At 45.4% G+C, this 16,013-nt stretch overlaps 1 protein-coding gene across 3 annotated transcripts in view; it reads left to right on the top strand.

Annotated features, from left to right (window-relative positions):
* The window catches only part of ST7 (suppression of tumorigenicity 7), a 142,859-nt gene extending 130,497 nt beyond the window's left edge, over positions 1-12,362 (top strand). For all 3 annotated transcript variants that reach the window (XM_073573348.1, XM_073573347.1, XM_073573349.1), the window contains exons 13-15: positions 10,221-10,313; positions 11,838-11,977; positions 12,067-12,362. In XM_073573348.1, the coding sequence (XP_073429449.1) occupies positions 10,221-10,313; positions 11,838-11,977; positions 12,067-12,162 (329 nt within the window). In that variant the 3' untranslated portion in view covers positions 12,163-12,362. The remainder of the gene's footprint in view (positions 1-10,220; positions 10,314-11,837; positions 11,978-12,066) is intronic.
* Positions 12,363-16,013: the final 3,651 nt, after the last annotated feature.

The raw sequence follows: 16,013 nt of genomic DNA on the forward strand, positions 1-16,013 counted from the left end.
ACACAGGAAGAGTTTTACCCTTTAAATAATATCTGCTCTCAATGTAATTTTTACTAGCTATATAAGATGTCATATTCTTTCTGTATTGATTCCTGAATGTTTAATAAAAAAGATCTGATTCAAAAAAAAAAAAGAAATTATGTCATGGATTCAGGACTACATGTAGGTGTTATACAAAAATAATTTGATGGATCTCGAGTTAAATAACCCCAGCTGTGTTTTTTAAAATAATATGATGCAACAAAGGGGGCACAGATGCACATGGATAACAGTACATGAATTATATTTGTCTTTTTGGAGATGCTGCCTGGCATTGGTTGGTAAGTTGTCCTACTAATCAGTGGAAAGGTTCTGGGCAATAAGTATTTTAGGGTAATGCTTTACATGTGTTCTATTTTTCCTGCGATTGTCCCACTCCCGGTTCTGGCTTACAAATACTGATGTAAAAAACTCCCCACATACTGAACGTGTGAACGTGGCCTTAGACACTTGGCAAGAGACAGACGCATTTTCAGTGGCATCAGATGCTAAGGAATTAACTAATTTTATTCCGTTCACCATTTCCCTACCTGCTTTTGTGCATTTTATCAAAAATATCTAAACTTGAATAAGTATCATTCATGGACAATGTCTGTGTCTAATGGAGGGGAGTAAATCTAAAGCTGTAATGGGGTTTGTGCTATGTAATATTATACATCACATAATGTACAGCTGGCTACACAAGGAGCAGATCTTTGTTAATCAAGTGTATTAAGGAAACCCCATATGTTTCACCAGAAGAGAAACAGTCTACACCAAAATGTTTTAAGAAACAAAACTTCAACTTTTTAAAAAAGCTGAATTTTTCCCCGGTTATGCACAGGTTAAGCCTAATGTCTCACGCTACTGCCCAAACCTCCAGCTTCCGCAAATCTTTCTGTAATACATGATTATCCTTATCTCGGGAAATTACTCTGCAGATTGTAGATGACTTAAAAAGTGAAAGTGTACCTGCTCTGCCCTGTGACCCTAGTTTGGTCTTCCTCCCCGATACCCGCCGTTACCTTTTTGTTCGTCCTTGTGAAGAATGTATTAGTCGTACACCGAGTACTATGCTAATAGTGATAGGGGCACGTGAAAGCTGATATGTTCTGAAGTGGATGAATAATGTTAATGTGGCTGGCACTCCACAGCCTCCATGTCCTCATATATAAAAGCTCCTATTTTAATGCTTTACTGTAATTCCAATTTATTAAAGGGAACATTCTGGTCATCTTTGTTTCCCATTTGCATATGGCTCTTTGCTCACAACGAGCGCATCCCATTTTGAATCGTTGGTTCGTCCTCCTGAGAATTTAAAGGAAATAAGGTATAATTATTTCCTTAACCTTTTCAGCCGTCATTTACATAAATCTAAACCATGTACCCAGCCATAATCCATCATCGGAAACAGGAAGCCCATGCGACAACCTCTACACATAACTCTAAGGTGTACAGATCCTCAAGTAGCCTTCTAGAGCTTTTATTACGGAGTGTAAGCCAAATGGTATTTATCTTGCATTCTTATTGTGCATCATTAATAATATTGATTTCTTCTCTGTACATTTTAAGCTCTTTGCATTAAGGTTTATGTACAAAGTGTTTCATTTATAGCTCTTAACTTACCGTGTACTCCATTGTTTTATATTTTAAATTGGCATCCTATCTCTTGTATAGGGTTTTTTTGTTATACCTAAACGTATAGAGCTGTAAGAAAGTATGTGAACCCCTGTGAAATTACCTGGATTTCTGTATTGATTACTAATAAATTATGACCTGATTTGTTAGCCAAGTTAGTTTTATAGTTAGATATGAGCAGTACCTAAGTTTGTGTGCTATTAGTCTAAGTACATTGTGTTTTATAGCACTCATTGAGAAAACATTCACTTGTAAGAGCTAATTAAGGAAATCAATTTGGAAATGTGATTTTGAAAGTTGTTTATTGATTTCAATAAAGGCACACAGTGCCTGGTTACTAACAAATCTGTTTTTTTTTCATCTATTTAAACCGTGTCTTAAGGCAAACAACTTTTAGAAGACAACATATCAAGATGTATTAAAAGTGTTGTCCACTACTAGGGCAACCCCTTCTCAATCTGAGTGTTTGCCTCTATGAAAGTAAAAGATGGATTTTTGGTTCTTACCGTAAAATCTTTCTTGGAGCCTTCATTGGGGGACACAGAATACCATGGGTGTATGCTGCTGCTGCTAGGAGGCTGACACTATGCAAAAACAAGAAAATTAGCTCCTCCCCGGCAGTATACACCCACCGACAGGCACCAAGCACCTCAGTTGGTGAAAAAGCAGTAGGAGAAGCAACGAGAAAAACTCGAACCATATGTACCAACCCAACAAGGGACTCTAAGACCCAACACGGTACAACTTAAACAGGGAGGGTGCTGTGTCCCCCAATGAAGGATCCAAGAAAGAGATTTTACGGTAAGAACCAAAAATCCATCTTTCTTTATCGCCTTATTGGGGGACACAGAATACCATGGGACGTCCCAAAGCAGTCCCAAGGGTGGGAACAGCAAAAAGGAACGAAAGTAACCGAAAGGCTCAGGTCGGCCGGTGAGCCACCGCCGCCTGCAGAACCTTCCTACCAACCACAGCATCAGACGAAGCCTGGGTATGAACCCTGTAGAACCTTGTGAAGGTGTGCAAAGATGACCAGGTTGCAGCCTTGCAAATTTGCATGGCTGAGGCCTGGTGACGAGCAGCCCACGAAGCCGCCACAGCCCGGGTGGAATGAGCTCTTACTCCCGGAGGGGGCCGCTTTTCCTGAAGACGATACGCTTCCAGAATGGTAGAACGAATCCAGCGAGCGATCGTGGATTTGGAAGCCGGAAGGCCCTTCTGGCGACCTTCAGAGATGATCAGCAAGGAATCGGACAGACGAAAGGAAGAAGTCCTGGCAAGATAAACACGCAGGGCTCTAACTACGTCCAGTTTGTGGAGAGACTTCTCAAGAGGATGAGATGGAGCCGGACAAAAAGAAGGAAGGACGATATCCTCATTGATATGGAAAGCGGAAACCACCTTTGGAAGAAAAGAAGGAACGGGCCTGAGGACGGCTTTGTCCTGATGGAGAATGAGGTAAGGGGAACGACATGACAAGGCCGCCAATTCAGAAACTCTTCTGATGGATGAAATGGCGATCAAAAAGGTGACCTTCCAAGAGAGAAGGGACAAAGGAATGTCCTGGAGAGGCTCGAACGGCGCCTTCTGGAGCGCGCTAAGGACGAGGTTGAGATCCCACAGGTCTATTGGCGAATGATGAGGAGGAGCCACGTGGGAAACCCCTTGTAGAAAGGTTTTGACCTGTGGTAGAGAAGCTAGCACTCTTTGGAAGAGGATAGAGAGAGCGGAAACCTGGCCCTTGAGCGTACTGAGGGACAGACCCGCGTCTAACCCAGACTGAAGAAACCCCAGGATAGACGGGATAGAAAAAGACATTGGGAAGATTCTTTTATCATCGCACCAACGGAAAAAAGCCTTCCAGTACCTATAGTAAATGCGGGAAGAGGCTGGTTTCCTGGCTCTGATAATAGTTTGAATAACCTGACTGGACAGACCTGATTCCTTCAGAATTGCGGTCTCAACAGCCATGCCGTCAAACTCAGAGACTGAGAATTCTCGTGGTAAAGGGGGCCTTGTGAGAGAAGGTCTGGACGGTCTGGAAGCCTCCAGGGAACGTCCGCGAGCATGTTGACCAGTTCCGCGTACCAAGGCCGTCTTGGCCAATCTGGAGCGACTAGAATCACTGGTACGCCTTCCGATTTTATCTTTTTGACCACCCGAGGGATCAATGCCAGAGGCGGGAACAGATACGGAAGTTGAAACTGGGACCACGGAGTCACCAGTGCGTCGCATGCGACGGCTAAAGGGTCCCTGGACCTGGCTACGAACTGCGGCACCTTGTGGTTCATCCGAGATGCCATGAGATCGACATCCGGGGTGCCCCAACGGTCGCATATCTGAGAGAAAACCGCGGGGTGCAGGGACCATTCGCCGGACGCTAGGCCCTGGCGACTCAAAGTCGGCTGCCCAATTTTCCACCCCTGGAATATGGACAGCAGAGATTGTCGGAACGTAACGTTCTGCCCAGCGTAATATCTTGGCCACTTCTGACATTACTTGTTTTCTGCGCGTGCCCCCCTGATGGTTTATGTACGCCACGGCCGTGGCGTTGTCCGACTGAATACGGACCGGCTTGCCGGAGAGGAGGGGCTACCAATGAAGAAGGGCCAGGAAAATTGCCCTGATCTCCAAAAGATTGATTGGGAGGAGAGACTCCTGTGGCTTCCAGCGGCCTTGGGCCGCTTTCTGATGGAACACGGCTCCCCATCCTAGAAGGCTCGCATCGGTGGTGATGACTTGCCATTGAGGCGGAAGGAAGGACCTCCCTTGGAGAACTGACGCTGGCCGTAGCCACCAAGTGAGAGACTGCCTCACTCTGAGAGGAAGCCGAATAGGACGGTCCAAGGACATCGTGGTCTTATCCCAGGCTGAAAGCAGAGACAGCTGGAGGGGGCGAAGATGAAACTGCGCAAAGGGCACTGCTTCCATGGAGGCCACCATCTTCCCCAGGACCTTCATGCAGAACCGAATGGGAATGGGAGCAGGCCTCTTGAGAGTTCTGATGCCCTTGGACAGAGTTGTAAATTTTTCCTTTGGAAGAAAAACACGGGCTAGCTCCGTGTCGAATTCCATACCCAGAAAGGTCAGACGCTGGGTGGGGATCAGAATGGACTTCTCCTTGTTGACCAGCCAACCTAGGCGGCTGAGAGTGTCCAGGGTTATCTGAAGGCTCCGGAGACAGTCCTGGCGAGACAAACCCTTGATCAAAAGATCGTCCAGATAAGGGATGATGAGGATCCCTCTGGAGCGAAGGATGGCCATGACGGTCGCCATCACCTTCGTGAAAACACGGGGCGCTGAAGCCAGGCCGAAAGGAAGAGCTGTGAACTGAAAGTGGTCTCCCTGAAACGCAAATCGAAGATACTTCTGATGTTGCACACAAATTGGAATGTGCAGATAGGCATCCCGAATGTCCACCGAGCAGAGAAATTCCCTGGGCTCCATGGAAGCAATCACCGACCGAAGAGACTCCATCCTGAAATGAAGAATCTTCACGTGGCGATTGAGCAATTTGAGGTCCAGAATAGGACGAAGAGAGCCGTCTTTCTTCGGGACTACAAAGAGATTGGAGTAGAACCCGGAAAACCGTTCGTCTGAGGGAACGGGAACAATGACTCCGGCGGAAAGAAGGGAGGAAATGGCCTGCAGAAAACCCGGAATCTGGGCCCGCTGTCGCGGAGGCCGAGACCGGAAAAACCGTCTGTTCGGGAGTGAAGCAAATTCGATTTTGTATCTGGATGCGACGAGTTCTCTGACCCAAGCGTCGTCGACAACGGACAGCCAAGCATCCGCGAAAAAGGAAAGTCTGCCTCCCACCCTGGAAGAAATTCCAGGTGGGGGTGACCCGTCACTTAGACGAAAATCTGCCGGAATTGGCTCCTGCAGATCTGGAATATTGTCCTCTAGATCTCCAGCGAGGAGCGGGTTTGTAGGAAGGTTTCCTCTGATCCCGCTCCCTGGTGGCAGGCGGCCGATCCTGTTGAGTGGCTCTCTCCGTGGCAGAGAAGGGACGAAAGGGCCTGAATGGTCGAAACCCCCTTCTGTTGAAAGGACGTTTTGGTCGAGACTGGGGAAGCGAAGTACTTTTACCTCCAGTGGCATCGGAAATTATCTGATCCAGCTTTGCTCCAAAGAGCCTAGAGCCATGGAATGGCAGATTGGTAAGCGACTTTTTCGAAGTAATGTCCGCATTCCATGACTTTAGCCAAAGGACTCGGCGTACAGCTACTATGTTGCTGTTAGCCCTTGCTACGCAGCCGGCCGCGTCCAAGGAGGCGGCCAAAAGGTATTTTCCCGCCTGGTTAATCTGATCTGCAAGATCTGCCAACTCGTCTTGAGGAGCTGACGCTAAGATGCCTCTGCGAAGAGTTTTTGCCCAAGCGGAAATGACCTTCGCCACCCAGGCGGATGCGAAAATAGGGCAGAGAGAGGCGCCAGATGCCTCAAAGATACTTAGCCAGAGATTCAATCTGCCTGTCAGTAGGATCTTTGAGCGATGCCCCGTCTGGCAGAGAGAGCACCGTTTTTGAGGCTATCCGGGAAACTGGAGGATCTACCTCGGGAGCCTTGGACCACTTTGAGAGCAGTTCTGCGTCAAAGGGGTACAGAACATCCAAGTACTTGTGGCCTGAGAAACGTTGCTCAGGGCGCTCCCAGTGTTTGGATAAGGTAGTATCGAAATCGTTGTGATTGGGAAAGGTTCGAGACGGAGGTCTGGCTCGTCTAAGGAGAACCGAGCTTTCCTGAGGTGGAGCCTCATCCTGTTTAAGTTTGTGTTTGGAAGATAGCTGCAATAAGACTATCGACCATGTCCCGCGTTTTAGAAACGCTGTTCCCCTCTGAGCTAGCTTCCGAATGAGAATCATCGCCTGACTGAAGGTTGTCATCCGAGGAAGGAGAAGGAGGCCTGGGAGCGGAAGGGCCCTGCGAGCTCGAAGACGAAGTGGACAGAGCCCGCTTCCTAGAAGTCCTTCCCTGTCTGTCTCTCTGAAGGTCGCGGTCAGGTGCGGACGACTTACCCCGAGAGGCGGTCGGGGCAGAGGTGGCTGAGGATAGCTGAGGTAATCGTTCTAAGACCTGGACCAGTGACTGTGATACTTTTGTCAAGTCAGAAACAGACTGTGACATTGTAACGGCCCACTCCGGGGGGAGAGAGGAGGGAAGAGCGCCCTCCGCCCGGGACTCTGTGCGTTCCTGAGATGCTGACATATTTGAAGGACTGCAGGGGGGGCAGAATGGGGACGACTGACCCGATGCCCACTTCTTTTTACAGCGCGCACAGGCGTAATAGGTAGCGGTGGGCCTGAAGCAGAGATCCCCTGAAGGGTTGGGCATAAGTAAACTTCACTGAATGGCCGCAGAAATTAGGGAATAACTGCCGAGGAGAGCTAATCCCTGCCTCAGAGCCGAGCCTACCGAGATTCTGTGCGAGCAGCAGAAGAAAACGCCGAAGTGTCCCCCAAGCAGCGCAGGAAGGAATGATTCAGGCATCAGGAAAACCTTGTGCTGGGAGATGGGGGCGGAGCTTAGCGGCCACGCCGTGATTGGTTAATAGTGACGGAGAGGGCATGGCCGAAGAGGGGGCTGGCATCCAAGAGAGAAAGAAGCCCTGTGATGGGCTAGAAAGGGCGCGCTGAAAAGAGCGCGCTCAGGAAGGGAGGAGGGAGAGCAGAGGAATTCCCCGCGCTGAGGGGAAAGTGAAAGTGCCTCCCACCCTGACGGCGCCGCAGCCCCATGTCCGACATACCGCGCTAAGGATGCAATCTGACCAGGTCCTGCTGCTTGTGACGCTGCGGTGAGTGAGGGGATCCCCATAGACTCCCTGGCTAGAGCAGGGAAAGTGTAGGAAAGCAAGCGGCTGAGCGTGCGGCAGGCAGAAAAGGGCGGGAGATTCAAACCTGTGGAACTGCAAAACAAGGTCCCTTCTTCTCCCATGTCACTGGAGCTTATGCGGGGCCGGAGGGAACGTACAAGCACTTACCTGACGTCCCTGAAGAGGATGAACACAGGGGCCCACGGGGAAACGGCAGGCCGCTGGGAGGGGAAGGAGTCCTCTGTACCCGCACCCTGCAGAAGACGGCTTTCTTGGAACACCTACGATCGCCGTCTTCCTCTCAGCCCTGTCCCGAGAAAGGGGTGAGGAGGGGGATTCGGCAAGGACCAGCCACCTGTCCGCAACCCTTATCACCAGAAGGTGATAGGGAAAAGTCCTGCCTGCGGTACTGAGAGTTGCGATGTGGGTGACACCACACTGCTCGCTCAGCCGCATGATATGGGAAGTCAGGGTGATAACTATACCCTGTTTCCCGATGGAAAAGAACCTAAAAGACAAAAGAGGGAAAAATTAAAAAGTTCAAACTAAACCTGAAAGGAAAATTGGATTAAAACTGCGGATCTCGGGAGATCCCGGTCCGCCTCCTACAGACACTAAGCACAAACTGAGGTGCTTGGTGCCTGTCGGTGGGTGTATACTGCCGGGGAGGAGCTAATTTTCTTGTTTTTGCATAGTGTCAGCCTCCTAGCAGCAGCAGCATACACCCATGGTATTCTGTGTCCCCCAATAAGGCGATAAAGAAAACTCTTATTCTCCCCTCCAGTGCTGGCGCCATTACAGCGGTGTCTCACTCACGGTCCTGGGACTCACGTGAGGTTGTTGTGTCATGCAAGGCCTGCCCGCAATCAGCACCAGCTTCACTGTCCCTGTTTTTGGATGAGTTGAACATCAAGAAGTAGTCAGGGCTGCAGCTGCTTGCTTTCTTCCTCTTGATGTTCGGTTTGTCCGAAGGTGGAGATGTTGGCGCCGGCACCGATTTGGTGCAGGGCTCATGTGACATAACCTCATGTGCGCCCCAAGGATGAGAGTGCAGACACTGCTGGAACCATTCTACCCTGAAAATTACTTTCTCAACACTGTGAAACTTTATTAGCAGTGACCGGAAATGTTTGGTGGAGGTGATGGATTCTAGAAGAGGATATCCATGTAATGAAATGCAAGGCGTCACTTAGTTTTTCACCCTGCACTGAGAATGTTTACTCAATGTGCTCAATAAAATACAGGGATAATAGCTATTGGTGTGTTGTTAGTATCCATGTGGAAATGCCTGTAGTTACAAAAGATTGACTTACTTTTTTGAAACTGTATTTGAAACCTCGGTAAAATCTCTGTTCTGCTCATCATTACACAATGACCCAACAATAACTGAAGTCTGTAATGTAATATACTATTCACATTGATAGGAAGTGTGAAATGGCCTCCATCAAGAACAGGAAGCTTTTGAGACATCTATGCAGCATTTTTCTGTTATTCTCTAAAAACAATATTCACATTTTTATATGCAAACTTTAGGAGAGCAATGTTCTGAAGAAATAATTCCTATTGCTGTGAAAATCTGATCTGACTGGTAGGACCGACATGTGACGGTCTTCCAGTCGTGCTCATGTGGTGTAATGTTGAAGAATGATTCTTGTGATGGCATCACTCATACGACAGCCATTCTCACACCACTTACAACTGCTGTAATAAAGTGGAACAATGTGACTTTGAAGGCCGTGGGGATTTCTTGTAAAACTGATAAAAGTAGAATCACTGAAGCTATCCCAGCTCTTGTTACATTAGATATCAAATATGCAGGACACTAACCTACAGTCTGTGTTAAATTATTCAGCTGTAACTGATCAAATCCTGCACACGCTGGTTTTATTTCCTAAATATATTTCAGACGTCCATGATTTATGTACCAAAATAAATGCCATCTGTTAGTGAGACCCTGACGCTCTCTATGAATCGGGGCTTAGTCTTGTTACATCTTGTGGCTAAAACAAATCTGTATGACAGACAATGTGGTAATATGCACATCAAAGTTCAGTCCTGGGACTAGTAGTGTGAATTCCTGTGTCTGTAGCTGGAAATGAACTGATTTTCTTCTAGGTTTGCCGGTATGCATGTTAGGCCGGGATCACACATTTGAGGAATATGGCCGAGTCTCACATGTTAATACCGGGAACTGCCGCCGACACTCAGGAGCGGAGCGTGCGGCCGATAGCAATACATGTAGCCGCGCGCTCTGCTCCTGAGTGCCGGGTATTAACATGTGAGACTCAGCCGTATTCCTCGCATGTGTGATCCCGGCCTTACACCTACAAATCTTTGGATAAAAACGTAAATGAGACCCCGCAATTGCTAAAAAGAAGGGGCAGAAGTGCTCCACTGATCATTGCTTTCCTATGAGAGAAGACTGGTGATGTCTCTGCAGTCTCCCTCAACTTCTGACACATCCAAAGTTTTCTAAAAGCGCAATCAAACTTTAGAAGGTTTTATACTACAATGATGATGATTGATCCTTATGTGATCAATATCCGAATAGAGGGGAGCCAATACCCGATTCCCCCATTGATCAGCAGTTTCTGGTAGCGGTCTGATCTAAGCAGTGTACAGGGCAGACCAGCACAACTTCATCATGATGTTTAATATCTAAATTGTTGGAAGCAACCACTATTTTATTATATTAACATTCTGTATTATTCTAGAACTTTTTTAAAATGTATGTGTCTTGCCTTTACAGCATTCAGAATGATCCCATATCCACTGGAAAAGGGTCACCTTTTTTACCCATATCCCATTTGCACAGAAACCGCCGACAGAGAATTGCTTCCGTGTAAGTACATTGTTTTCTGCAGACATTTAGCTGAACTTGTAATGCACGTACACGTTCAGGAGTAATATACATACTGAAATGTATATATCTGATGAAGGTCTGCGAGACTGAATGTCAAAAAATCTGTAGATACACAGTTCTTGTAGTGACTAAATGACATTTAATTGAGTGCTGGATTCCCATTTTTGACTAATGAAACTATGATCCCCCCCAAAAATTGACACTTATATGCAAAAAAGATACATGAAAAATCACTGACATCTGAATAGAACTTGAAGGGACTCTGTCAGCAGGTTTTTGCAACGTCATCTGAGAGCAGCATGATGTGGGCAAGGAGACCCTATATCCAACAATATGACACTTTGTCAGAACGGCTGCATGCAGTAAACTGTTTTTTTAGATTTATCGATGAAGCAGAGCTGAGGAAGCAAGCCCTGCCCACACCAGTCTCTTTATATCCCGGAGTTGGACTAGCAAGCAAGCGCTTCTGTGTCCCAGCAATGCTAAAAGCAATGATTGCACATAAACAGCATTGAGCTTGATAAGAGTAGCATCCCTGAAATCCGTTATTAACCTCATAGCAAAAACCTGCTAACAGATTCCCTTTATGGAGCACGTTACACTCAGTTTACAAGTATACTGTCTGTGTTAGAGGCTGAAATCAACTATTCATCCACACGTTTTTGATTTCTTCCTGTAAGGTTACTATTAATTTTGTGCTCCATGTGTGCACAGCAGTGGGAGAAGATAGGCATACTGATGTGTATCCAAATCACATACCATAGAAGGAAAAAGTACTACAAAGGCACAGCTGTATGACCTCGGGTTAATGAAGCTGCACACACATCAGGGAATACGGGTGGCACTTCCAAGGAAAATAGTCTGTATATCCATAGAGAAGAAAGTGGATAGGCACAATCCGTCCCGTGCAAAGAATATCCTTTATTTTGGCATCAAGTTACCAACAGCAGGCAGATAAAACCATGGAGCAAATACAGACAGGAGGCTAGATGGATTATTCGGACTCGTGCTCAAAGCCCATCAGGTTTCAATGATAAAATTGACATGGCTTTGTTTTTTGTGATATTTTTTTTTTTTTTTTTTTTTTTTTTTTTATTTATTTTTAAATCTTTCTTTTGCATTTTTTTTTGCTTTCCACTTGTTCATAATTAATGAGATGCTGTCACCTGATGTTTGGTGGGTGGGACAAGGGCAATGGTTGCTTTTAAATATGTTGTGAGCTTTGTCCTACATATGACCTGTTGAAGCGCAATGTAAGCGCGGAACGATCGTCGTCTGTATTTGCTCCATGGTTTTATTTGCCTGCTGTTGGTAATTTGATGCCACAATAAAGGATATTCTTTGCACGGGACGGATTGTACCTATCCACTTTCTTCTCTATGGATATACTGATGGGTATGCATTCTCTATGAGTTTATACAGTGTCCCTCTTACATCCGCAGTGATTGCAGCATGATGTCTGCACGGCTTTCACCAAGCACTAACTATTCATCTTCATTACAGCATTTCATGAAGTCTCAGTATATCCAAAGAAAGAACTTCCTTTCTTCATACTCTTCACAGCTGGGTTGTGCTCCTTCACAGCCATGTTGGCTCTTCTTACACATCAGTTCCCAGAGCTTATGGGAGTATTTGCAAAAGCGGTAAGTATCCACCTCCTAAGTCCGGTCAAGCAAACAGTATAACATAATGCATAGGGAATGTGGCTGATGGACATTTTTGTCTTCCATAGTTCCTGAGCACATTGTTTGCACCTTTAAACTTCGTTATGGAGAAAGTGGAAAGCATCCTCCCATCCAGCTTGTGGCACCAACTGACCCGAATTTAAGAACATCATGGCTGCCAACGACAAAGCATGACATGAAGAAGAACTATTCATGAATAGACTGTCTGTTCTCATATACAAACTGTTTTGTTGTAAATGGGGAAAACCATTATGTTTCATTATATTTTACCTTCAGAAAAAAGGAGAAAAAAAACAATTCTTTAAAATAAAATAAAGTTTTGTGTATGGCAGCAGAACGATAACCACCTGCCTCTCCTGTATCCATTTCTAGCTACCTGGGCATTTCAGTAACCAACAACGATATGATTTTTACAAATGCGGTCTGGGAATGGAAGGAAAAAGTAATAAGAAATTAAACGAGGACAAGACCGGAAAAATGCGGGTTTTTTTGCGAATCATTTGTATGTTGAGGGCGATTCTTAAAAATTTTATCTCCAGATTTCTCTAGAAAAAAAGACTGTGAAAAGCTGTATTTTTCGCGCAAAGTGAGATTACACAAAGAAGCGATGTGTTTTCATGCGATTCTCACCCCAGCTCCAACAAACTGGGCAGAGCTGGGACGGGGGCATGGTGGCCCCCTCATCAAATTCATGACAAATGGCAGCTGAATTAAGATTTGTGGTGAGGCATACATAGCGGTGCACGCCACTATGCACTGCATCGGATTCACGAAGGCATGAGCTTCTCAATGAATCAGGAGCATCTACTCCAAAACTCCCCTCATCAAGACCAGCGAGAGAATGGCAGGTCTTTATGAATCGCCCCCGCTGTCTTTTCATGTCCTAATACTGAGCACTGAGTCACAATGGACTTAATTCAACTTTTTACACTGATCCAAATTTTGGCATTATTTCCATTCATTCAGTTGCTGATTTTAGATAAACTTTAAGAAGGTGAACGCTAAGGCCGGGGTCACACTAACCGACGCAAAATACGGTCCGTAGTTTACAGGCGTAATACGGATGAATGACCCCTAAATAGTGCTCCGTATGTCATCCGTAAGCAAGGTGTGGTTGTGTATTTTGCGCATGTCTGCATCCGTATGTAATCCGTATGGCGAGATTTTCTCGCCGCCTTGCAAAATGGACATATAATGGAGCCCTATGACAGGGTTTCTAACAGAAACGAAATAATAGATATAGACACATAGAGAGAATATATATATATATATATATATATATATATATATATATATATATAGTGCCTACAAGTAGTATTCAACCCCCTGCAGATTTAGCAGGTTTGATAAGATGCAAATAAGTTAGAGCCTTCAAACTTCACACAAGAGCAGGATTTATTAACAGATGCATAAATCTTACAAACCAAAAAGTTATGTTGCTCAGTTAAATTTTAATAAATTTTAAACATAAAAGTGTGGGTCAATTATTATTCAACCCCTAGGTTTAATATTTTGTGGAATAACCCTTGTTTGCAATTACAGCTAATAATCGTCTTTTATAAGACCTGATCAGGCCGGCACAGGTCTCTGGAGTTATCTTGGCCCACTCCTCCATGCAGATCTTCTCCAAGTTATCTAGGTTCTTTGGGTGTCTCATGTGGACTTTAATCTTGAGCTCCTTCCACAAGTTTTCAATTGGGTTAAGGTCAGGGGACTGACTAGGCCACTCCATCACCTTGATTTTTTGCCTCTTGAACCAGGCCTTGGTTTTCTTGGCTGTGTGCTTTGGGTCGTTGTCTTGTTGGAAGATGAAATGACGACCCATCTTAAGATCCTTGATGGAGGAGCGGAGGTTCTTGGCCAAAATCTCCAGGTAGGCCGTGCTATCCATCTTCCCATGGATGCGGACCAGATGGCCAGGCCCCTTGGCTGAGAAACAGCCCCACAGCATGATGCCACCACCATGCTTGACTGTAGGGATGGTATTCTTGGGGTCGTATGCAGTGCCATCCAGTCTCCAAATGTCACGTGTGTGGTTGGCACCAAAGATCTTGATCTTGGTCTCATCAGACCAGAGAACCTTGAACCAGTCTGTCTCAGAGTCCTCCAAGTGATCATGAGCAAACTGTAGACGAGCCTTGACATGATGCTTTGAAAGTAAAGGTACCTTACGGGCTCGTCTGGAACGGAGACCATTGCGGTGGAGTACGTTACTTATGGTATTGACTGAAACCATTGTCCCCACTGCCATGAGATCTTCCCGGAACTCCTTCCTTGTTGTCCTTGGGTTAGCCTTGACTCTTCGGACAAGCCTGGCCTCGGCACGGGAGGAAACTTTCAAAGGCTGTCCAGGCCGTGGAAGGCTAACAGTAGTTCCATAAGCCTTCCACTTCCGGATGATGCTCCCAACAGTGGAGACAGGTAGGCCCAACTCCTTGGAAAGGGTTTTGTACCCCTTGCCAGCCTTGTGACCCTCCACGATCTTGTCTCTGATGGCCTTGGAATGCTCCTTTGTCTTTCCCATGTTGACCATGTATGAGTGCTGTTCACAAGTTTGGGGAGGGTCTTAAATAGTCAGAAAAGGCTGGAAAAAGAGATAATTAATCCAAACATGTGAAGCTCATTGTTCTTTGTGCCTGAAATACTTCTTAATACTTTAGGGGAACCAAACAGAATTCTGGTGGTTTGAGGGGTTGAATAATAAATGACCCTCTGAATAAACTTTTCACAATTCAAAAAAAATTAAACAAAGAAATAACATTCTTTTTTGCTGCAGTGCATTTCACACTTCCAGGCTGATCTACAGTCCAAATGTCACAATGCCAAGTTAATTCCGAATGTGTAAACCTGCTAAATCTGCAGGGGGTTGAATACTACTTGTAGGCACTGTATATACACACACAAGTCATTATAACAAATATATATATACTTCACAGAGTTCTTCATAGCAGAATAGCCGCTAATTAAATTGCCGGCTTCTATCAAATCATTCCCCAACCCGACATGAAATGACACATGGTTTACATTCAGTAAAGCATTTCATTTCATGTTTTTTTATATGTCCCTGACTAATAATTAGATGATGGTTTGTGTGCAAAATTTGGGAGTTGTAGTTATTTTAAGGGGTTATTTAGTTGTTAAAAAATGCGTGGGCTTCCCATTGCCCTGTATTGGTGGCAAATGGGTTAATCTAACAAAGGGTTAATGTCACCTTACAATCGAATTGTGACATTAACCCTTTGTTGGATTAACCCACTCGCCACCAATACAGGGCAATGGGAAGCCCACGCATTTTTTTAACAACGAATTAACCCCTTAAAATAACAACTACAACTCCCAAATTTTGCACACAAACCATCATCTAATTATTAGTCAGGGACATATAAAAAAAAACATGAAATGAAATGCTTTACTGAATGTAAACCATGTGTCATTTCATGTCGGGTTGGGGAAGGATTTGATAGAAGCCGGCAATTTAATTAGCGGCTATTCTGCTATGAAGAACTCTGTGAAATATAAATATATATACATGTTTGTCACTATGACGTGTGTGTGTGTATATATGTGTATATATATATATATGTATATATAGTATTCTATGTGTATATATCTATTATTTCTTTCTTTATTAAACCTGTCTGTGAGTTTACTGTATAGCGCACTGAATTGCCAGCTTTTCTAATAGACACCGGGTGCGTATTTCTCGCAAGTCACGTGTGGTCCGTGTGTAATCCGTATTTTTTGCGCACCCATAGACTTGCATTGGCGTATTACGGGCGTAGTACGCTGACAATCGCAGCATGCTGCGATTGGCACGGACCGTAGAATACGCCCGAGAAATATACGGCTGTTGGGAGCAAACCCATAGAGAATAATTTGTCCGTGTGTAATGCGTGCTTTTAACGCCTCTCACTCGGCCGTATTCCTCGCTAGTGTGACCCCGGCCTTATGCTTTCAATGACTTGTGGTTGACGGGAATCTTGCAGCAAATTGT

Source organism: Dendrobates tinctorius, unplaced genomic scaffold (assembly GCF_039654945.1).
Source record: "Dendrobates tinctorius isolate UK_male_01 unplaced genomic scaffold, ASM3965494v1 ptg000035l, whole genome shotgun sequence".
In the NCBI taxonomy this organism is placed as follows: domain Eukaryota; kingdom Metazoa; phylum Chordata; class Amphibia; order Anura; family Dendrobatidae; genus Dendrobates; species Dendrobates tinctorius.